At 42.3% G+C, this 23,954-nt stretch overlaps 1 protein-coding gene across 2 annotated transcripts; it reads left to right on the top strand.

The window, feature by feature from the left end:
- The first annotated feature begins 1,000 nt into the window (after positions 1 to 1,000).
- Positions 1,001 to 23,361, top strand: RBBP7 (RB binding protein 7, chromatin remodeling factor). Of its 2 annotated transcripts, none has more exons than XM_004475215.5 (12): positions 1,001 to 1,339; positions 2,166 to 2,310; positions 6,700 to 6,845; positions 10,405 to 10,578; positions 11,580 to 11,695; positions 15,510 to 15,670; positions 16,420 to 16,546; positions 16,666 to 16,743; positions 17,375 to 17,451; positions 18,978 to 19,035; positions 21,961 to 22,071; positions 22,879 to 23,361. In XM_004475215.5, the coding sequence occupies exons 1-12, from the start codon at positions 1,324 to 1,326 to the stop codon at positions 22,945 to 22,947; spliced, it is 1,278 nt and encodes a 425-aa protein (XP_004475272.1). In that variant the 5' UTR covers positions 1,001 to 1,323; the 3' UTR covers positions 22,948 to 23,361. The 2 variants fall into 2 exon arrangements, with proteins under 2 accessions (XP_004475272.1, XP_004475273.1); XM_004475216.5 differs by lacking the exon at positions 1,001 to 1,339 and adding an exon at positions 1,467 to 1,577.
- Positions 23,362 to 23,954: the final 593 nt, after the last annotated feature.

Below are 23,954 nucleotides of genomic sequence, written 5' to 3'. Positions count from 1 at the left end.
TTCTAGTCTCTGGCTTCCCCTTTCGGCCTTGCAGCCCGCTTGCTACAGACACACACACACACACACACACACACACCACTCCCTTTTCCTCGGGGCCTACCAAGTTCCCGGGGAGAGCAGGGCTTAGGTAAACCGGCCCGGGTAAGCCCAGCCGAGCTCTTCCCAGCAGCGGCTAGGGTGGGTGGGGTTGCCCAGAGACCCCTGCAGGTGGAAGGAATGACTCAGCAGGGCCCGGGCCTGGGCCCGCGGCGGGAACGCCAGCACCGGGCCCAAAGCCCCCGCACTACGAAGAGGCCGCAAACCATCATTTTTCAAACACCCGAGTCAGGCTGCCTGGGCCCCCACAGGCCGCAAGCCTCGCCTAACAGGGCGGGCGCGGTGACTGCTGCAGTCACAAAACGCCCGGGGCCTCTTCAAAAGGTCCCCTTCGCCTTCTACCAACCACACCCCCCACCCCCACCCCCGCCCGACCTTGCTCGGCGGAGGGGGCGGTGCGCCGGGCCCCGGGAAAGGCAAGTCTCTGCTTGGCGGAGAGCCTCGCGGGGTGCACACAACTGCACGCCCGCGGCTACCGGGGGGGGGGACTGTGGAGGGCACACTCATTTCTTGAGATTTGAAAACAATTCCTAAAACTCTGGCCCGGAGTCCCCGGATGGCTCTCTCCCCCCAGGCTTTTGCCGGGCTAAGCGGCGGCGGCCTCCCTGCCCCCACCACCCCGCTTCGAACAACCACGCCCCTCGGCCCCAGGGCTCAGCGCCCCGGGGCCCGCAGCCCCCGCGCAGCCGGGCCCGCCGCGCCTCCATTCGCCCCGCCCCCGCGCGCCCCCATCCGCCCCCGCGGCCGGCCCTGGGAGCGCCGGGCGAGACCCCGCGCCTGCGCGTAGCCAACTTCCTGCCGCCGACCGCCCCGCCCATCCCCGGAGGCCCGCCCCCAAACGCCGCGTGAAGCCCTCCCGCCTCACGTCATTGGCCGAGGCGCGGAGCCGTTGGCTCCCAGGCCCGCCTCTCCACCCCCTCTCACTTTTCCCAGGGCGGACGCGCCTGCGCTTAACTGCCTGGGCGGGCTGTGAGGCGCGGGTTGAAAAGTCTCGTTCCAAGTTTGGAGAGAGAGAAGAGCGCCTCAGACCTCGGTACCCGCGAGCGGGTAGGAGGCAGGGAAGAAGGACGCGGCATCGGGGGAGCACCCGGGCAGCACGGAGCCCAGGCTTCGAGAGCTAGAAGTGCGTGACGCGCCTGGGAAAGGCAGGAGTGCCTGCGGTTGGTCTGCTCTTGACTAACGAGGGGAGTCCGAGGCGGCGGCGAGGGGCGAACGACCCGACGCAAGATGGCGAGTAAAGAGAGTAAGAGGCCCTGCGGGGCGGCGCGCGCCGAGGCTGCGGGGGGCGGCGGGCGCGCGAGACCGTGGCACGCGCCGGCGAAAGGCGCGAATTGGCGTGAGGAGCGGGGGGCGGGGCCGCGCGCGGGGTTGGGCGCGCGCCTCGAGGGGCCTGCGCGGGACGGGGCCGCGGCGCGGAGGGCTCCGAGCACTTCCGGACCTCGGCGCGGGGCCCGGTGTTGGGCACCCGCAGGCCGCGCTCGGTAGGGTTCCCCCGACCTCGGGGCGGAGGAGGCCGCCTCCGGGAAGCGGGGGTGGCGGCGCTCTCCGCACGCGCGCGCCGAACGCCTCAGGGTCGCGGCCTCGTCCGCGGGGCCTCGAGCCGCCCGGCCTATGGCTGCCCGCGCGGGTATCGTGGGGCCTCTCCCGGCGGGGGCTGCAGGGGAGGGGACTGCTGGTTTTCTGCTCCTTTGCGTTTGTCTCCCCGAGTGGGTCGTCGAGACCCTCGAGATACAGCTCCTCCCTTCCTTTTAGAGCAGGTGCGAACAGCTGTAGCGGACAAAACAATTTCTAGTATCAGAGGCGGATTACCGTCTCTGTGTTTACCCTATTCTGCGTACGCAGGAGGTATTGATCTCAAAGTGCAAAATAATTACAAAAACAAGAAGCTTCCTGGCGTTAATATTCTCTCCCCGTTCTGGGGGAGCAGTCGTTCGCATCTAAAATAGAGGTAAAGGGAAAGAATCGGTTAGGTGTGGCCATCTCGAGGTGACCTCTCCTGTGTCTGTGTACAGGTTCTGGCTTCGATTTCTCTCGTCCATTTAATCGTATGAGCTTTCTCCAAATTTCAGTGTTTGAAGATACTGTGGAGGAGCGTGTCATCAATGAAGAATATAAAATCTGGAAGAAGAACACACCATTTCTGTATGACCTGGTTATGACCCATGCTCTTCAGTGGCCGAGTCTTACCGTTCAGTGGCTTCCTGAAGTGACTAAGTAAGGGTTTCTGGCAACTTTATTTTGCGTAAATTTAACTGTCGACCTGAATTTCTTAGCGGTTTATACCTAGAACGTAAACTCATAATCATGAGCCCTTGGATGAGGTGGTAGGTGGTTTTTGTTTTTTTTAATTTAAGGGATAATTTGTGATGTAGACGTGTGGTATAAGGAGGGGAGAAAGGCTCCTTTGTGATATTAATGATATTTGTAGGAAATACTGACTATATTAGATGTTTCTTGGGCTTAAATTTAGAAAGGCTTTTCTCTGGCTCGGGACAACTGCATTCCCTTAAAACTTTATTGAAAAACAGTATAATACAGAAAAGCGCACGCATCATAAATGTGAATTTTTACAAAATGAACATGCCCATGTAACTGGCACCCAAGATAAATAGTTTTAATTGGCAAAGGGAAAAGGAATTTGGCAATGGTTCCCCAAAGAAAGGATATTACTGTATTATAGTATGGAACAGACTTTGAAATTGCTGTTAGTTTTCCTAAGAGTGTTCTTTTCAGCTAGTCTTAAAATTTCTCTGGTAATAATTGCTGACATTTATTGAACACTTCGAACATGGTCTGCACACCTGAAGAGTTTTACAGCCTGTTACTTGGCTTAATCCTCAGAACAGTACTACGATGGGTGGATACTTTTACTGTTCCGTTTTGCTGATGGGGAAACTGAGGTCTGAGAAGCAGATCTGCTGGCCCCAGAGTGCAGGCAGCCCCTGCACTAGCCTATCTTTCTCATATGCTTGCCCTTTGTTTAGCAGGTAACTGTATTAAATTTGGGTATTGTGAGCATATAGTTTAATAGGGAGCTTTGTTTTGTGTTTTTTTTTTTTCTTGTATAATAAACTTTATTTTTAGAGAAGTTTTTGATTACAGAAAAGTTAAATTGAAAGTATAGGGGATTCCCATATAAACCTCCCTGACCCCCTCCCACATTTTGCCCTATTAATAACATCTTACGTTAGCGTGGTATTAATGAGGATTAAATCGGATCTATAAAGGGGATTTTGTGGCAAGTTATAAAAAATATTTTAAAATTGTTTTTTACTTATATTCTATTTTATGAATTTTTACTCATTCTATAAAATCATAATTTGTGTAAAATTACTTATAACGATCAGATTCTCCATATGCAAACATTTGATTCTACACAGTTATTGTCTCCTTAGGTGTCCCAAATGTCTAAGTATAAATGTATAGCTATGGGAATGGTAGCCAAGAACTAAATAATCAAGACTTCTAAACATGAACATTTATAGCATTTATACCTTTGGTAGATTTCTAAAATACATTGAGCATCATACACTTAAAGGGGATCCAGTTCTGGTTTGGAGCATCTTGTACATTTGACTAGAGTCAAATTTAAACTTTTTAACAACTTAGCTTCTCTTTGGATCTTTTTGACCTACTGTAATATAAGAAAAAGCAGGGGCCTTTCAGGTTAGAGACCTGGGTTTGAACACTGCCCCTACTTTGTGACCTAGGGCAAGTTGTTCGGTCTCCCCATTGTCTGGTTGTAAATGGAGATGCTGGTAGTTACGGACTTGCCTACACTTGAGGGAATTAAATAAGATCAGCCATGTTGAAGGCCTGATGGGTAGTAAGTATGCAGTGGTAGCTGCAGATTCTCCTACTCCTTCCCCTTCCCCTTGTTAGGGTGGAAATACCTCTGTTTCTTCATTTGAATTGCAGTGATTGCATCTAACAAATCTTTTTGACACATTACTGGTAATGTTTTGGCTTAAAGGTTTTAAAGACAGTAGACCTATGTGTTCCTCTTGACCCAGACTGATTGCTTTTACATTCACATTTAGGAACTTACCCAAAAATGCTTTAACTAAATTACATATTCTGCTGCGTTCTTCACATACAAAGAGTTGTGGGATCTGGTTGTGGGAAGTGCAGTGGCGCGGGGAATGCAAGAAAATGCCAGCCAGTTTGCAGTCTTGGATGTTGAGGACTGCTCTGTGGTGCTTTGCAGGGTTCTGGGGGTACGAAGAGAGTGTGCTTGTGTTTTATCACTAACAGAATGGTAGAAATGTTGCCTATTTTCCTGCCTTTGAGGAACTAGACCTTACTTGATCTCGTAAGTCTTTGTTATGCCTGTGCACAACATTCTTCCTATTACTTGAACTTTCTGAGCTGATGTCCTTAAATTCAGTTAGGTAATTGTCCAAATAATTGATTTAGCTTTTTTAAAGTTTTAATTTAAGTATCATTAAGAAATTTTTTAAAATTCATAAACCATTATTTCATAGTGCTAGTAAAATATTTTCTCAATCAATGTATCGAGACTTAACTTCATTTCTACCTAACGAGCTTTTGTGGTCTTTCAAATTCAAACTGTGTAACAGTGTATAGTGTGAAAAATAAGTCCCCCTTCCACATCCCCTATTCTCCCAGTCCCCTTCCAAGGGCAGAGGCAATTGTTTTCAGTTCCTTATCCATCCTGCCAGCATATAGAAGTACATACTTGTTGTCTCCTCTCCACCTTTTTTTATGGTCGCAAGTTGTTCGCATGACTTTTTCATTAAAAATGTATATGGGAGACCTTTTCCTTAAATGTTTAAATATACTTCATTCTTTTTAAGGGCTTCATAGAATTCTTTTTAGGGCTATTCTATAATTTATGTCACCAGTTCCTTAGTGGTGGGTATTTAGGTGGTTTTCAGTTTTTTTGTGACTATGAACGATGGGGCCAAGAATAATCTTATAAGAAGACACACTTCTTTGATTGTTGGGTGAGTTTCCTAGCACTGGAGTTACTGGGTCAAAGAATCCTGGCGCTGAAAAGGGGCAAGCTCGGTCTTTTACCATTAGTGTTTCTGCTACCTTCAGGTGCATCTAGTGTTGGAGGAAAATAGTTTCTATTGATTAATTTAGAAAGTAGGCTTGTGTTTTAGCAATGGAGGTGAAAGGATTAGTAGTAAAAAGAGCAATCCTTATATGATAATGAAGTCATTGAAACTGGAATAGAATTTTAGAGTCAAAAGGAATTTTTGAGATCCTTACAAAGTTCCTGTGATGAACTGATGTGTTTACTGGTAACTTTCACCTGTTGGTCTTAGTTTACTGCTTAAGCCCACAAAACACATGTCACTTCCTTTCTTTTATATCACTCCTAACATTGCTCTGTGGTGCCTTCTTTCTCACATACATTCCTGTTTCTTTCAACTGTTTCTCATATGATAAGTTTAAGTTCCCTTTCATTTTAAACCACTGTTCCCTGTAGATGTTTCATTTCATCTAATCCCTCCTAAACTACATTGCCTAGAGCCTCCTTTTCTAAGTGATTTTACCAGTTAGAAATAAGTGTGCACACGCTTTCTCTCAAGACCATCTAAGATGAATTACCTTTTTTGATAGCCACATCATATTCTTAATCCACTGAGCATGTGTCAGCTAAGACCTTTGTCTTTTCAAACAAGTTGCTATTGCCTTTGTTCTTGGAGTTGTGTGTGCATTTGTTGTTCTTTTTACCTGAAGCCAAATCTTAGCTTGGTTAAATTTCGTTTTGTGTTTTTTCAGTTATTGCTAAATTACGTGCTTACAAGTAACCTTCACACTTTTTTTTAAACCACTGAATCCTTTGTAACAACTGAAATTTGAAAACAAACGGATAAATGGCTCTCCTTAGTAAGGTGGGACCATGGAGCACAGTTAAAAATTGCTATTAGTGTTGGTACAAATAGGAAGATACTGTCTATTTTATGTAAAGATGCAAAAATTACTGATTGGACCAAGGTACCAAGTGGCATTTTAGCAAGTTCTTCTGCCTCAAGATGAATTATCACAGAACAAGGAAACAAAGACCCCTTCAGAAAACATGAAAATGCCCACTTCATAAATTTTAAGCACCATAAACAAAAATAAGAGGTTTTCATACCACATCATTTGCGCTTGTAACTGTTTTTTTTTTTTTTTTGTTTAGGTGAATTTTTGTTTGAGCCAGGATTTAATGTAATAAAATGGGGCTATGGGTAGAAGACATTTTGTAAGCATGACATCATGATTTATGAGTATGGGGAATGGACTTCTGTGCAGATGTGTTTGTCTGTGTTTGCTAAGCTGGACTTCGCTGCACCAGAGTGCTGCTCTAGAAAAGGTGGTGTTCCTACTGGTGCTTGTAGGCAGGGGAGGGATAGCTCTTTGAGGAGAGTAGCAAGCCCTCTGCATGTTGTTGTTAGAACAGTTCCTTACATTTGGACATGGGATTGTAAAGTTGGTAACCGGGGTGTAGGGTGCTGTTCTATAGTTGATGCTCAGTAGATAGATGTTGAAGAAATTTTAGTGCATTTTAGGAAGACTAGACCAAATTTGTTAGCAATTGAAGATTTCTTGTAAGAGTAGTGTAACATATTTTTCTTTCTTTAACAGACCAGAAGGAAAGGATTATGCTCTTCATTGGCTTGTGCTGGGGACTCACACGTCTGATGAGCAGAATCATTTGGTGGTGGCTCGAGTACATATTCCAAATGATGATGCACAGTTTGATGCTTCCCATTGTGACAGTGACAAGGGTGGTAAGTATCCCATATATTCCAGTGTCTGTGTCGAAGGGTTTATGACTCTCATATGCTTTTAAAACTTTATACTAGTATTTTTTGGACCAGCAGTTTAAGTTCTAAGAATTTATCTTATGGAGTTATTTGTCCATTTGTGCATATGGGTTTTATAACAGTATTATTTGCAGGATTGAAAAATTAGGGTCAACAATCGAGATGTTGTTTCATAGGGAATTGGTTAAATACATTATACTATGGGGAAGCGGATTTGGCTCCAGTGCTAGAGCGTCCACCTACCATATGGGAGGTCCAGGGTTCAAGCCCAGGGCCTCCTGACCCATGTGGTGAGCTGGCCCACATGCAGTGCTGATGTGTGCAAGGAGTGTCGTGCCACACAGGGGTGTTCCCTGCATAGGGGCGCCCCATGCGCAAGGAATGCACCCCTCAAGGAGAGCTGCCCCGCGCAAAAAAAGGGCAGCCTGCCCAGGAGTGGCGCCTCTCACGCGGAGAGGTGACGCAGCAAGATGATGGAATAAAAAAGACATTCCTGGTGCCGCTGACAAGAATGCAAACGGACATAGAAGAACACACACAGTGAATGGACACAGACACAATGGGGGGGGAAGGGGAGAGAAATAAATGTAAAAAAATATATAAAAAATACAGTATGATATGTTTGAAACACTCTTCAATTACTGGGCATGAGATAAAACTATAGGCACTGGAATGGAAAAGTTCAAGATGAATTAAGTGAATATTTAGTATGTACAGTTATAATACTCCATTTTGGTGAAAGTAATGATATGTGTTGATGTAAGCATATTAAAAATCTGGGGCATATGCACCAAACAGTTAATAGTGGGTTTTTTTTGAGAGATAGAGGAGAGGTAGTGTAGTGGGAAGGTTGATTATGGAAGCTGTTGGCTTTTCTGTCCTTGTTTTTTTGTGTTGTGTTTTTTTTGGTGGGAAGGGTGTTAAACACATATAACCCCCAGTTCTGTATTACCATAGCCACTCCAAGTTTGGTGATTTCGCTAGATGGACTCAGAATATTCAATAGCAGTTTATACTCATGGCTAAACTTGTTACAGCAAAGGATACAGAACAAAAGCAGCAGGAAAAAGATATCCATCACAACTGAGAGTACAGGGAGGGCCCAGGGAGGGTCCGGCACAGGCCTCATCCAAGGCCATGTGTACAGAATGTGCTTTCTTTATGGTGCAGACTACAAGGACATGTGAAATATCTTTGCTTGGGGAAACTTTGAGTCTCAGGATCCGAGGCTTTCATGGGGGTGGGGGGTGCTGACTGCTTAGGTCCATCTTGCTGGCAAGTAGCCATGGCAACTGAAGCTTGGGACCCAGTAATGAAACCCGGTGTCCATCAGCAGTCTTGATGTTTGTGCAGAGCAACCCTGACTGACTGGTACAGCATGGTCCATTGCTTCAGGTGTACACCACAAAATCATCAGTCCATCTGTGACATAAAGAACATTCTGAGGTTCATGTTCCCAGGAGTTGGCCAAGGGGTGAATCATAGTTCCAATGTCCCCCAGAGATGCAAGGGCTAAAGAACCAGACCTGCCATGTTAACTCTTTCCTCTCACCCCCAAATGGTTTAATAGATATGGAGGTTTTCCGGTATTTGCTTTTGTTTTTCCCTTATCGAAAATAAAATAGTATGTCATAGTTGCAGTGGCACTACCCCATTTCTCCTTGTCACTTTGCTCTGCATACTCATTCTTCTGAAATTAGTGTCATTATCAACTGTTTATATTTTTCCTACTTAGTATTTGTAATATTGTTGGGCAGCTTGCATTTTTCTTTCACCATCTTTCATGTGCACGTGTGTGTGTATACCATGTAGACGTCTTTCTCATTTTTTTAACTGCTGTGTAGTAGTCCATTTTTATTAAACTTCAGTTTGTCCATTCTCTTCCCAAGGGACAGTTGGATTGTATCTCTGCTTCTTTTCCCTTAACAACCAGCACAGCAGTGAGCATCCTTGACATACTCTTCTTGTATACCTGTGGGGGGGGGAGGGGGAAGGGCAGAGAGAGTTCAGTGTAGTGGAATTACTGGGTTGTATGGTATGTTCATTGTCAACTTAAAATAACAAACATATTCTCTACAATTTACAGTCTATTCCCCCCACAACCTTAGCAGAATTTGGGGTTGTATTTTTTAGTTTGAGAACACAAATTACCTGGAAGCCCAATTTTTTTAAAAAGGAGAGCTCTTCAGGTTGTTTTAACAAAAAAAATTGGGAAACTTGAGTCTTTGTAGGAGAAGGGCTAGAAACACTGATCTTTATGAGATGGGATATTGGAAGTAAAAGTAAAAGCGGGGGCAGGTATGGAACAGGGTTTCAGAAGAGGTAGGAAGTGATAGGATGGATCAAGGCGGATGAGCTGAGAAAAGCCGAGGCACTGTTTCATTGACATGATGGAAAAGGTAAAATGGGAGGGAAATGGGTAGTTGCATATGGTTGTGTGAGTAGTGGGTGGAGTAGTGTGGAATGGAATATGATTTTCAGTCACAAGGAAGAATGAATGGCTAGATGCTGATATTATAAGGGTGGGAGCCAGTGGTTCTAATGCATTCTCACATAGCAAGAGCTGGCTGAAACTGAACAACCTAACTCCATTAGGTGTGTTTTCTCCAGGTCTCAGCCTGTCTGCTTTACCTGTTAGCTGTCTGTTTCCATTCGGCATTTTAAGTTTTATGTCTGTCCTGAGACGCAGGGTGAGTTCAAAAGTACTGTGTGAAGAAGAGGCAATTTGGTCAAGAAGTAATTATGATGTGAAACTGCCTAACTCTTTAAGTATTAGCAGCCAATTCAAGTTTTTATCTGTGAGCAAATAAAAGAAAATGTTATTTGCTGTATCAGCTTAGATGTTCCCTACTGTTAACTTTTTCTTCTAACATCTTGCTGCTTTTCAGAAATTATACTTTTTACATGCTTTGTTAGTTTATCAAGGCCTTTCTATTTTTTAGTATTACTGCCTAAGACTGCTTTGGCACTGCGCTCTAGCAGTTGAACCATGTATACTAACAGAACCAACTTGTGAGTGTGTCATGGGGTTGGCTGGGGGGTAAGTGTGGAATTTCCGATTTTGAGGATGTTTCTGACTTTAGATTCAAGGAGTGATGGTGAAACCTTTCTTGCTTTGATGAATCGAAACCTAAAATAAGCTACTAGAGTGCACTGCTTTCAAATGAGAGTTATGTTTGAAGGAAAAAAAGCTTTTGGAGTGTTTATTAACATGGTTATCTGAAATTTTATTAAATAACTACATCATCATCTCAAGTGAAAAATGCCAGTTTTATCTCCGTAAAGCAGAACAAAATTCTTTTACATACAAAGTAGAACTGCATAAAATGCTGTCAGTATTTTCCAATGTAAATGAGCTTCAAGAATACATTAATTCCAGGGAGGAAGTGGATCTGTATTTTTGTGTTTTCTCTTTCTCATCAGTTTGTGTTGCATACTGTCAGGTTGAAATCTTTTGAGTTGATTAAATTAAGTGACTTGTGAGTTTTAATCCAAAGTATGTGTTTTTTCCTCCTCACATTAGAATTTGGTGGCTTTGGTTCTGTAACAGGAAAAATTGAATGTGAGATTAAAATTAACCATGAAGGAGAAGTCAACCGTGCTCGTTACATGCCACAGAATCCTCACATTATTGCTACAAAAACACCATCTTCTGACGTGTTGGTTTTTGACTATACAAAGCACCCTGCTAAGCCAGGTATGTAATAATAAAGTCAGGCAGTTACTTGAGTTTTTTTCTTGATTTATAACATTAATATTTTAAAAATCAGCCATTCAAAATAGTACCATCTATAATGTCTAAAATTTTAGGATTGTTTTGGGTGTCCCTCAGCCACCCTCAAGTGTGGTGATTTCTGCCAGAAGGACTTGATTAACAGCAGGTAATACTCAATGACTAAGGCTTTTTAAAGCGAAGGATAGAGAACAAAAGCAGCAAGGAAAAGATAGACATCAAGCCGAGTCCAGATAGATCAAGTACAGGCTTCTGCATCTTTCCCCATCAGGGCCACTCAGAATTTGCTTTCTCTCTAGCAGTGAACTATATAGAGTCAGTGGGTTAAAATGTCTTTGCTCAGGGAAGCCTGTTTGAGTCTTAGTGTCCAGGGGTGTGACCAGCCATGGTAACCAAAATTCAGGACCCCAACTATGAAACCAGATACTAGCTACTTAATGAATCTTGCTAAACAAGCTGCTTCAGCATGCCCCTCTGCTCTGGGTGTACCCAGTTTCATTGATCAGTGATAGAGCATTCTGAGGACCACATTGCCAGGGGTTGGCCAAGGGTCATTTGTGGTTGCAGGCTATCCTGGGGAAGACAAGCAAGGACTGAGTGACCAGACCTGCTTCGTTCACATCTTCCTTGCAAAAATATTAAGGATTGGGTTATCTACGCACATTTGTTGGATAGCTAGCTATAGTTGTTGGTAATTGTGGGTTGGAGATAGTATTAGGTTTTCCAGAGAAACCAATAATTTAATGGTTGTGAGACTGATTTTTGCATTGAGTATTTAAAATGAAGTACAAAGAACAGCTTATCAACACAATAAAGAGTCAGACCAAGTCCTTATTTGTGTGCATTGCTTTTCCACACATTACAGAAAATACTATGGCTCACTCAGTGAAGGAGTGAGAATTCACTCTTGCCAGTTCTAATAAAGAGATATAACTTAGTGGTTGGTGTATTTCTTTTTTTCTTAGACCCAAGCGGAGAATGTAATCCTGATCTTAGGTTAAGAGGTCACCAAAAAGAAGGCTATGGTCTTTCCTGGAATTCTAATTTGAGTGGACATCTCCTAAGTGCATCTGATGACCATGTGAGAAACATGTTCTTCCTAATTTATTTATATACTTACATACTGAGAGTTAAAAATGTCTTGGGCAGCATCACATGGAGGAGCACTATATAGATGAAAGGTTTTCCAAGATGCTATTGCAGATTTTTTTGAGAACATTGTCATAGGATTTAGAGCAGAGGTTCTTAACCAGGGGTCCGTGAACTTGAATTGAAATGAAAGAAAAAAAACAACAACATTCTTGTGGGGACGTTCTTGTGCGAGTGTGGTATATTTATTAAATAATACACAGTATAGTGTGGACTTAGTAAGGGGCCCATGGTTTTCACTGGACTGGCAAAGGGGTCCGTGGAACAAAAAAGGTTAAGAACTCCTGATTTAGAGCAGTGGTTTTCAAACTGCCCAGTGAAGTGTTAGGATTCTGCAAAACTCTTTTGAAGCAGTCTTAGAATGGAGGGACGGTGGGCAGACCATAGACCTGCCATCATTGGAAAGAGTTAAGTGCACAGTTTGGTGGTTTTTAGTATATTAGAGTATATTGTTAGTGCACTCACTGTCTAATTCTGGACCTCTTTTTGTTGTTGTTGTTGTGGAGGTACTGGGGGCCAGGGAATGAACCTGGGACCTTGTGTGTGGGAAGCTGACCCTCAACCACTGAGCCACATCAGCTCCCCTGAGTTGATTTTTTTCATGTTCGTTTTTGTTTTTTAAGATTTATTTTATTTCTCCCTCCCCCACCCTCATTTCTGCTACCTGTCTGTTCTCTTTGTCCATTGTGTGCTTGTGTTCTTTTTTAGGAGGCACCCAGGCAGGCACTCAATCGCTTCAGCCATGTCCACTTTTCATCAGATGTCCCTAAAAGAAATCCTGTACCCATTAACAGTCACTCCCCATTCCCCTGACCCCCCAGCCCCTAAAAACTACTTCTCTCTCTCTTTCACTACAGATTTGCCTGTTCTGGACATTTCATGCAATATGTGGCCTTTTCCTACTGCCTTCTTGCAATTAGCATTAATGCTTTCAGTATCCATCCATGTAGCATGTACCAATACTTCATTCCTCTTTTCTGGCTGAATAATACTCCCTTATACGGACCGATCACATTTTATTTATCTGTTCATCAGTTGGACATTTGGGTCGTTTCCACTTTTTGACTTATTATGAGTAATGTTGCTTGGAACATTTGTGTACAAGGTGTTGGGTGAACATGTTTTTGTTTCTCTTGGGCATATATCTATGAGTGGAATAGCTGGATCATATGGTAGCACTATGCTTAACGTTGTGAAGAACTGCCAAACTGTTTTTCCAAAGTGGCTACACAATTTTACATTCCCACCGCCAATGTATGAGGGTTCCAATTTCTCCAAATCCTCACCAACACTTGTTATTTGCCTTTGATTATAGCCATCCTAGTGTGTGTGAAGTGGTAGTGTGTAGTTTTGATTTGCATTTCCTTTATGTTGAATCATGTTGAGCATTTTTCCATGTGTTTTTGTTGGCCTTTTGTGTCTTTGGAGAAATGTTTGTTGAAACCCTTTGTCCTTTTTTTTTTTCCTCTAATTTTTTATTTATTTTTAAAAGATAGATCACACAAAATGTTACACTAAAAAATACAGGAGGTTCCCATATGCCCCACCACCCCCCTTTTCCCACATCAACTTCTTCCATTAATGTGATACATTCATTGCATTTCTTTGTCTGTTTTTAAATTGAGTTGTCTTTTATCCGTTCTCCCCTCTTACTCCCCCACATCTCCCGTTCTGTGGGTTGTTTTTTCACTTTCTTTTGGCGTCCTTTTGACGCACAAAAGCTTAATTTTGATGAAGTCAACTTTATTTTTTCTTTTGTTGCTTTGCGCTTTCGGTTCAAATCTTAAGACCCATAAAGTATTTTAACAATTAAAAGTACCATCCAAATACAAAGTGATAGTGTTCATTTCTTGTAGATAAGTGCTTTGTAGCATTTTCACCGTTAACAGTCCCTGTCTTCTCTCCTGGATTTCATGCTTTAAGCAGACAGCATGTAGTATGATTTCAACTGAAAGCAGAGTAGACTTCAGGGGCTTTTGACAGCTCACGTAACTCACATAACTTAGTCTCAGTTAGCATTTTATGTCAGCTTCATGAGAGCAGCTTTCCTTTACCTTCTTCCTTAGTATATCCCTGGTGCCTAGAACAGGGTTTGTCACATGGCAGGCCTTTATAATTTTATGTTTTTGTTTATTATAATTTGTTAAATTGTTTGAAGTATTGAAAACAGATAATTGCCCTTAATTCAAGGTCTTTCATTGTAAGTGACCAAAGCCGACTCTAGCTGATTTAAACAGAAAAGGAATTTGTCAAAGGGCATTGGGTAGGGCAACTCTTTGCATGGCTGTGATAACTCAGGAACAAGGCTTAGATGAAAAGTTGCCTGGAAGATGAGAGGCGAGGCCAGATGCATGACCCAAATCATGTGATAAAATCAGGCCAGTGAAGATATCACTCTTGCTGCCACCATTCCCCCTCTCCCCGCCCCCCCCCCCCCAAATCATCAGAACAGGTTTTGAAAGTCCTGGTCAGACTGATGGAGCCCATGCCAGGTTCCTGCAGCCTAGCTGCAAGGGAGGTGGGAGGGCAAGGATCCGCCTTGATTCTCACTAAGGAAGCTTTCCCCAGGTTTGGGCTTCCTCTCCATGTCGTGTATGTAGTAGGGGTGGCCTCTATTCAGTAGCCTTTAGAAGTACATTTAGAAGCCAGAAAGTGCTAGTGATAAGAGTAGCTGACACTTGGCAAGGGCTGCCCAGTCCCAGGCCTCTTGCTGTCTTCCCAGTCTACTGAGGTGTGAGAAGCAGGGAATACAGATGGAAAAAGTTGTGTCAGTTGTCTGAGTGGGTAAGTAACAGCAGAGATGAGCAGCCACATATATTGTGTATTATGTAAGATTATTTTTTGTTTCTAGGAAATAGCTTTGTTACAGAAACCCTTGAGATGAGAGAGTAATTTCAAAGAGTTGAAGCACATACTAATATCCGTAAATATCAGTGGGTAATTATTAGTGCTAATATGCTTTACTGGAATTGCCCCTTATTTGAAACCATTGGATTAGAATCATTGCTTGCAATGTTTTCGTAAAACCCTCCTCCTAACTTTTTTTGTGATGATGTGCCAACAGAAGGTGGAAGCCTCACAATTTGTGGGCCACGCTGATCTCTGAGGCCTGCGGAGGGCCCTCTGACCTCTTTTGGGCTTTGCTTACATTTCCGGGAGCATGCCATGGGGATCTGTCTGCAGGCCAGGAGCTTTGGCCTCTCATAGTAGCCTAGTGGGGAGTTCTGGCCCAGGGTCACTCAGCTGTTGCCAGTCTCCTGATGTCTGGGAATGGTTCTGCCAGCAAGTGAGAGACTTTGTCCAAAAGGTGCTTTTTTTTTTCTTTTTTAATTCCCTGTCTTTCTAACACAGTGTGAATTTCTAGGATTAGCATTTCTGCTCAGTAGATACTGAGTACACCTGGACTCTGAGTAATTTGTCATTCAGATGATTTGGGGTACTTGGCTGAATGGCAGTAGAAACTGACTCAGGTGTCCTTTACCTGCCACCATGATTGGTTTCCTCCACTGCAGGGTAGTTTTCTTGCCCTCTGCTTGGCAGGTTATGTTGCAGCACAGAATCACATGCTTGATTCTAGTTGTGAAGTTTCACTTTTGTTTATATTTTTCTCCCTTGTGTTTCTTTCTAACTGTATGGCTAGTTACACTTCTTTATAGTTATTTAGCTTTATTTTTAATGAAGATGTTTTAAAATAAGATGTCAGTATTTAAATTCAGTTGCATACCTATTTTTTCCTTCTCCTTCAGACTGTCTGTCTGTGGGATATAAATGCAGGACCAAAGGAAGGCAAAATTGTGGATGCTAAAGCAATCTTTACTGGCCACTCAGCTGTTGTAGAAGATGTGGCCTGGCACCTGCTCCATGAGTCATTGTTTGGATCTGTTGCTGATGATCAGAAACTTATGATGTAAGGTGGAAAGTTTCTCAGAATTTTGTTAGATGGGTGTCCCAGATAACCATCAGTGATTGTTGTAGACTGGTTTGATTTTCTTTTTAAGTTATGTCATGACCTTTAAAAAAATGCTTTATCGAGGTATAATTAATATAGACTATGCTTGTGTTTGTAGTACCCTTTTCACATAAGATTTACTGTGCTAGAGGAATAAACACAGTTGTTTCTTATTTTCAAAAAGAAAGAAAAACAAATGAATGTGAAAAAATTTGCCTAGTAGTGGTAAATATCAAAATCAGGGTCAGGGCTACTTCAGTTGGAGGAAGGGAGAGAAATGATTTGGTCAGGGCATTGGGTGGGCCTGCATTCAACTGCTTTAATGCTTTCTGACCTCAGAGAGACTACCTAAGGCAGATGCGACAAAATATTGAAATTTGACCAGGCTGGGTGTACTACATTGTTCTCTACGTTGGACTTTTGTGTATGCTTAGAATACTTAATAATTAGAATAGAGATCTAATAAAAGAGAAACCATAAATAAAAGCCCTAGTTTTATTTTCAGGTTTAGAATTGATCATTTAGTGGTTTGAAAACTCTACATTCCAGTTCTCTGCTGGTTTGGTGTCTTTTGTTAAAGGGGATCCTAGCAGGCCATAACAGCATGTGTGGAGTGAGGCTGGCTTGGGAATGAGCAGGAGTGTGAAATAAGCTGGTGAGGTATGAGTGTCCTTGTGGTATGCTGGCGTTGTTTTTTTCTGTTTTAGATGGGACACCAGGTCTAATACCACCTCCAAGCCAAGCCACTTGGTGGACGCTCACACAGCTGAGGTCAACTGTCTGTCATTCAATCCCTACAGCGAGTTCATTCTAGCAACTGGCTCCGCGGATAAGGTTTCTAAGTTTTTGCAAATTTGGTGTTTACAAACCCAGTTGTCTTGGGGTGCTTTAATAAGTTAAAAATTATCTTATGTATCGTGTGCATTGAATTCATTTTCATTTATTTTCCTCAGACTGTAGCTTTATGGGATCTGCGTAATTTAAAATTAAAGCTCCACACCTTTGAATCTCATAAGGATGAGATTTTCCAGGTATGTAACAGTTTTTTGTATGCGAGATTTTAGTAACCTTTGGTAAAGGGGAATTTTTAAAATATTTCTTTCAAATTATATGGCAGGGATGGGGCATTCTGTTTTTAAAAGCTCCTCTCGGATTAACTATATGAGTAAACTAGAGGGTGAGCACTTTGAGCTTTATGAGAAGCTATTAGTTCAGAATTAGAAGAAAATACCTTGCAAAATAGGATCTGTTTAAAATGTGAAATCCAAGGATTCTTCACTTAAGTAAGGTATGCCGGCTAGGTGGGTCGACACATGAAAAGATGTCTGTCTTGTACATAGTTTAAAATAGAGATTTGCTTAGGGAAAGGTAGATGCTCATTGAGAACATAAAAGCTTCTGGGATGGTTAAAGGGATGAATTCGTTTATGGGGACCACTTGCTGATTCCCACTATACTGGGGAGTGTGACTCACTGGGCAGGGCCAGGAGATAGTCCACGTAAGAGCACTTGAAGGATCTGATGGGGACAGGGGTAGAGTGGGGCTGTAGGCCCAGGAGACAGTGCAGAGCAGGAGATGGGAAAATATCAAGGATTAGAATAGTATCCACAAATCCAGGAGTAGATGATTATCTTTAAACACTTTCAAAATATGTATTGCTAGGTCCACTGGTCTCCGCATAATGAAACTATTTTGGCTTCAAGTGGTACTGATCGCCGTCTCAATGTATGGGATTTAAGGTAACTCAGAATCTGGTGACAAAATAAGACATTAATCTCCTAATCTGACAGATTGCATACTCATAAATTTCAGAGAATTGTTTGCTAACCCCATTTTAATAAACCTGATTGATATTAAAGTAACTTTCCTGAGAAGAGTTTTAGCTCTATTAATAGAGGTAAATTGGTGAATCAGTAAATGGAGAGTAAAATTTCTGTGAATTTAGTTTTCCTGTTAATACTCAGGCATGAAGTTGTGTGTGTGTGTTAACACCCAAATGATGGTATTTAAAACACTCGCTTTAGAAAGGGATAAAGATGCTAGCTGTCCTTGTCTCATTGGGTCTGACAGAGAGTGCACCGGCAGGGCTGTTCTTTCTCTATTTTGTACAGTTGTTCTTCGGTGTGTTCATTCATTCATGCAGCAGATGTGAGTAATGGCTGGGAATACACTCGTGAGCAATAGCACGGCTCATGCTGTCAGAGAGCTTATGTTCTTCTGGTGGCTTATTTTCTAACAGTTTCTCTCAATTCTTAAAAGTCTCTTGACTTCAGAGTCGATATTTTAAGAAGTGCAGGTACCTTTTCCTTCTTTTTGTCTGGGCTGTTAGAGCCATTAATAAAATTACTTAATGAAAAACTTCTCCATAAAATGCCATCACCTTAAAATAATTTATTTCCTACTTACATTAAAGTTAGTGCTTTGAGGTAGACTAAATTTAGTGTATTAAAACCAAGCCTGCCTTAAGTACAGAGACAGCAGGCCCATCCTTTACCGTATGGAACAGAGACAAAAAGAAAACTAAACACCTCATGGAACAAACTCTGGCCATTATAGATACTTAAAAAGCATAGGAACTTTTTAGAACAGACATTTGAGTATATTCTACTTCTGTTTTATCTGGAAACAATTTTGGTAGTAAAATTAAAAATCTAAAACAAAAACATGTAGTTATATCAAGTGGTATAATAAAGTTTAGAAGTCTCATGCATGCCCTGGCAACCGAATTGCCCCAAATGCGCCTTATAATAAACTTTTGCAGGCATTAGATACTTTCTTTTTACAATTCACTTATGCTTTGCTTACTGTAAAAATTATATTGGATAAAAATAAGAATTAAATGGTCAGTTAGTAGTTGTACACGTGGCATGGGGAAGAGAAATTTACTTAGCAGTCCCACATATTTGGGTTTGCTTGTTTAGTTTTGTGGGAAGGGAAAGAAATGTTTATCACTTGGAAGGCTCTATAGTTCAGATTTTTCAGCAGTTATTACCAGCATGAAGTCTTGTTTTCAAGCTCGATAAAAAATAGGGCTGTGATATTGATGTGTATTTTTGATGAGGAGTCATTTCACTGTGGGCCTGCTGGCAAATTTTACAAATGGAGGTTTTTAAAAGAAGAAGAAAGCCAAAAAACCTTTCCTTGGCTTATACTCAGTTGTTTTTAGAATGAGTTTTAAGATAAGTTTTCTGAACTGCATGGTTTTGTATACATTCATGCTACAAGAATTTCAATACTGAAAGCACTGTATGTCCTTTCTTCATAGTAAAATTGGAGAGGAGCAATCAGCAGAAGATGCAGAAGACGGGCCTCCAGAGCTCCTGGTATATATTGACTTTCTTACATAAGATGAAGTGTCATATGCAGATGGGATTATTTGTAATTGGTCTGTTTATCTTGAGAAGTAGTTAGCACTTAAAATTCTAACACTTGAAGATGATTTCCAAATGGAGGGCTTAGGAGGTTATTGGTGATTGTGGTTTTGACTATTGAAAATAGTAAATTAGAGCCCAGTAGGTTTTTAAGAATAGTTTCACTGAAGATTAATTTGAGCTCCTGGAACATAACATACAGTAATTTGTTCTATTTATTTTATGTAATTGGTAATAGCTTTATTCAGATATAATTGACATACCGTGCAGTTTACCCATTTAAAGTGTACAATTCAGTGGTTTTTAAAAGTATATTCAGAGTTGTGCAACCATCACCAAGGGTCAATTTTAGAACATTGCCATCATCACCTCAGAAAGAAAGCCCATACTCCTTAGCTGTCAGTCGCTGCCTCCGATCTTCCCATTCCTCCAGTGGCTTCTAGTCTGCTTTCTCTTCTCTAGATTCCCCTATTCTGGATATTTCATATGGATGGAAGCGCAGACTGTGTGGTCCTTTGTTGCTGACTTCTTTCATATAGCATGTGTGCAGGGTTTCCAACTGTTTTCTGAAATTGAAGAGAGAGAACGGATTACTTTATGTATTAAGGCCCTGCAACAGTTTAGTTTCATGGTACTTGATAAAATCAGCTGGGACTTTGCTCTTTTCACGAGAGCCTCAAGTCAAGGGATGTTTAAGTGTAGAAAAGTGAACACTGGGAAATGGATGTGGCACAACCAATTGGGCCCCCATCTACCACATAGGAGGTCCAGGGTTCAATGCCCAGGGCCTCCTGGTGAGGGTGAGCTGGTCCATGTGGAGTGCTGACCCACGCGGGAATGCTGCTCCATGCAGGAGTGCCATCCTGCATGGGAATGCCAGCCAACGCAGAGAGCTTCCGCAGCAAGATGATGTAAGAGACACAGAGGAGAGAAAATAAGACATAGCAGAACAGGGAGTTGAGGTGACGTAAGAGAGTAATCCCACTCCAGAAGGTCCCAGGATTGGTTCCCGGAGCCGCCTAATAAGAATACAAGGAGGGAAGCGGATTTGGCTCACCTAATAGAGCATCTGCCTACCACATGGCAGGTCCAGGGTTCAAACCCAGGGCCTCCTGACCTATGTGGAGCTGGCCCATGCACAGTGCTGATGCACGCAAGGAGTGCTGTGCCACACGGGTGTTCCCTACATAGGGGAGCCCCATGCACAAAGAGTGCACCCTGTAAGGAGAGCTACCCAGCGCGAAAAAAGTGCAACCTGCCCAGGAGTGGTGCCGCACATACAGAGAGCTGATGCAGCAAGATGATTCAACAAAAAAAGAGACGCAGTGTCCCAGTGCTGCTGACGAGAATACAAGCAGGCACAGAAGAACACACAGAATGGACACAGAGAGCTGACTACTGGTGGGGGTGGGGGTGGGGGTGGGGGGAAGGGGAGAGAAATAAATCTTTAAAAATATATATATAAGGAGACACAGAAGAACATACAGTGACTGGACATAGCAGACAACTGGGGGATGGGGGGAAGAAATAAATTTTTTATTCCAAAAAAAGGAAAAGTGAATACTAGCCCTAATTTTTGTTTTTTGTTGTTGTTGTTGTTGTTTTTTGCTAGCCCTAATTTCTAGCGTGACAGTATCTTGCTTTGAGGACTCTCTATATTCCAAGCCAGTGGTCTTCAAAATATTTTCACTTATGTTCCCCTTAAGAGTCTTTTGAGAAGCTGTTTCTCCTGGCACATTTTTAAGCTGATAAAATGTAAAATGGTTACATTGCATATAATCTCATTGTCAAACAAGAGAGTCAAAGCAAACTTCTGTCAGAATCAAAACAATGTATTAATGATGTTCTTGTAAGAACTCTTTCTTTCGAGTCTTCATTCTGAGATAAATAAGGGCAGTACCTTCCCATGAGATTGTCTTTTTCATGAAATAAGACTCTGTCCTGCTCAGCATTAATTAGTAAAGTTCTCACAGCTTATGAGAGACTCTGGGGAGCTCTGCTTTTGGAGTAGCTGAGGCAGTGGACTGTGGACCAGTTGGGGAGAGGTGCGAGATAGGCCTTCAGTAAAGCAGGAAAGGGGGAACTGGGTGTGTGGGGGGGAACAGAACCAGGAGAGGCCTCAGGTGTGCCAGTTTTAGGAAAGGGTATGTAACATGGCGTTCTGAATGTTAATTACCTTGAACATTTGTATCTGCCTGTATATTGGTCAATGCTGGCTTAATGATAATTGTTAATATTGGGTATGGAAATGGCATTGTGGTTATATGGGGAAATGTCCTTGGGGGATGGTAGCTAAAGTACTTAAGAGGTGAAGTGTCCTGTCTGCAACTTTCCAGTGGGGTCAGCAAGTGTCATTGTAAGCTCATGGATACCATATGTACAGTATCACTGTTTGATTTCTGTTTGGTGAGTCTGGGTGAAAGGTACATAGGTGTTCATTTCACTATTGTTACCTTTTCTGAAGTTGGAAATTTTCTAATTAAAAGGGGGTGTGTGTAAATCTGAGCTTGTACCACTGATCCTCTAAATGGCAGGATGGCATCCCCTACTTGAAAGACCTTTTTTTTTTTAAAGATTTATTTATCTGCCCCCTTGCCCCTTGCTCACTGTCTGCTTGTGTCCACCTGCTGCACACTCCTCTGAGTCCACTTGTTAACCCGCCTCTGGGGCGCGCTGTCAGCTCTCTGCCGGCGCGGGCCAGTTTGCCTTGACAAGGAGGCCCTGGGAGGCGAACCCAGGGCCTCCCATATGGCAGATGGGAATCAGTAGAGCCACATTGCTTCCCTGAAAGACTTAACTTTTTAAATCTTTAATGAACAAATGTCAGGATTAACATGACAATATACGAAACTAAAGCTTTTCGGGTTCTTTTAACAGTTCATTCATGGAGGACACACCGCCAAGATCTCAGATTTCAGTTGGAACCCCAATGAGCCTTGGGTTATTTGCTCGGTGTCTGAGGATAACATCATGCAAATATGGCAAATGGTGAGCTAAAATATTTTTTTCTCCTGATTGACTGTCTTGGAGAGGAGAAATTTACTAGTAACAGTGTAGTAGAAATATTTAAAATATTTAGGTGTGCATTGTACCAAATATTTAGAGAAAAACAGTTTAAAGAACTTTTTCCATTTTAACAATAAAAACTTTAGTTCAATGCTGGGGTTTCATCCGTCACCTGTTGGGTTGGGAGATCTCTCTTCATGTCTATATAAATACAAAGATGACAACGCAGCTTCTGCTCCAATTCTCATGATTGTTGCGTTAGTCATCAAGTGGTGTCTTGGCATCACTGCACTATCTCCAGGGTCTGCTGTGTCACAGGCATGAAGGACACAGGAAGAAAATGTCAGGGCGCTCAGAGAAGACTCGGTTCTCTGATGAGCACAAAGTACTTGGCATTCTAAGGTATTTAGATGTTTCATAAACATCAGGGCTAGCACTGACTCTGAATTGATGCCTTTGGAAAACTTTTTATGAACAATAATTGACACAATAGTCATGCATGGGTGGCTAGGTATATATATGTGTAGAATTATATTGCAAATAATTTTTGACTGTTAAGCCCACCTTTTCACCATTCAATTACTAAAAGTCTTTGGGGGAGAAAACAAAATGAAACTAGTAAATTATGCTAATAATGTGTTCACATTCAATTTCTAACACTGAATGAAGCACACCAATCACTTGAGTCCTAAAGTCTGGTCAGATAGATTTATTCAGTGCTCTTTTTAGATGATCTTATAAAAACCATGGGACATTTACCTACAAATTTATTTGGTTGTTCTTCTCCAGGCTGAAAATATTTACAACGATGAAGAATCAGATGTCACAGCATCGGAACTGGAGGGGCAAGGATCTTAAACCCAGTGTAGGAAAAGGTTTTCTGTTGAATGTAATGCTACACGAATGCTTGACTTACCAAGCGCCCGAAAGGCATTGTATAGTAGGAAATATAAGTGGGATGGCATATGGCACTCTTTTACCCTCTGATTCTAGCACTTTCAAGTGAGCTATTGCGTACTGTCTGTATCATATTGTAGCTATTAGGGAAGGAAGAAATGTTGCTTAAGAAAGAACATCGTTGTTTAAAAATACAAGTAGCAGGGTACTGCCTTTGATTCAACTGTTTTAAGTCCCCGTTTTCTCCAACTAAGTGCTTGCTATTCCCAGATATGCAAGAATAACTTTTACCCTTTATCCCTCCAACACCTGTTGATTGGCTTTGCAGAAATAAAGTTTTAAAATAAACTTTGTTTTATTCTTTGAGGCACGGTAGCTGCGTGCGTGCGTGTGCATCGTTTCTTGAGTAGAAATGGGTAAATTTTGCTGTCTCGTTTCTTATCTGCCTCGTTTTAGAAGTGAGGAAACTGTTGTGGGTGCACATTGAGAATGTATTGAATTTCTCTTTCCTGGGTACATGACAGTACCCTCCTAATCCAAAGGTGGGGAGGAAGTTAGGTGTTTTTTATGGTTGATTTGTAAATCGAGCACTATCTTAAGTCACACGCCATTGGACTTATATCCTGTTGTGCCTTCACTTGGACAGAGCTGGGACCAGCAAAGGGCCTGCAAGCTAGGACTGGTTTTGATTTTTAAATTGAGATACCTTCCGTGGCCCACTAAGCCTGAATACAGACCCTTTACAGAAAAAGTATGCGGGTCTCCAATTGAGGATTATGTATGTGCTTTTCACTCCTCCCCAAATAAGGTACTTACCATATGTAGTGTCCCTTGATATCCAAACAGATAACATAGACCTGGATGTGTGAAGGCCAGCGGAGACTGGAAAAACTCAGAAACCCGGTTTTTTAAAGCCTCAGCAGAAGCTATGCCATAGAATTCTTCTAGAGTCACCTGTTGTTTTTTTA

The sequence above is a fragment of the Dasypus novemcinctus genome, chromosome X (genome assembly GCF_030445035.2).
Source record: "Dasypus novemcinctus isolate mDasNov1 chromosome X, mDasNov1.1.hap2, whole genome shotgun sequence".
NCBI classification, from domain to species: Eukaryota; Metazoa; Chordata; class Mammalia; order Cingulata; family Dasypodidae; genus Dasypus; species Dasypus novemcinctus.
The sequence above is the reverse complement of the archived record's forward strand: the minus strand, read 5'-3'. Positions and strand labels throughout refer to the sequence as shown.

Bases quoted from the DNA above. Each gene is read 5' to 3' on its own strand.
- RBBP7 (XM_004475215.5), top strand. The intron at 6,846-10,404 runs GTAAGTATCCCA...TCCTCACATTAG, and splicing joins TTGTGACAGTGACAAGGGTG to AATTTGGTGGCTTTGGTTCT. The intron at 15,671-16,419 runs GTAAGGTGGAAA...TTTCTGTTTTAG, and splicing joins GATGATCAGAAACTTATGAT to ATGGGACACCAGGTCTAATA.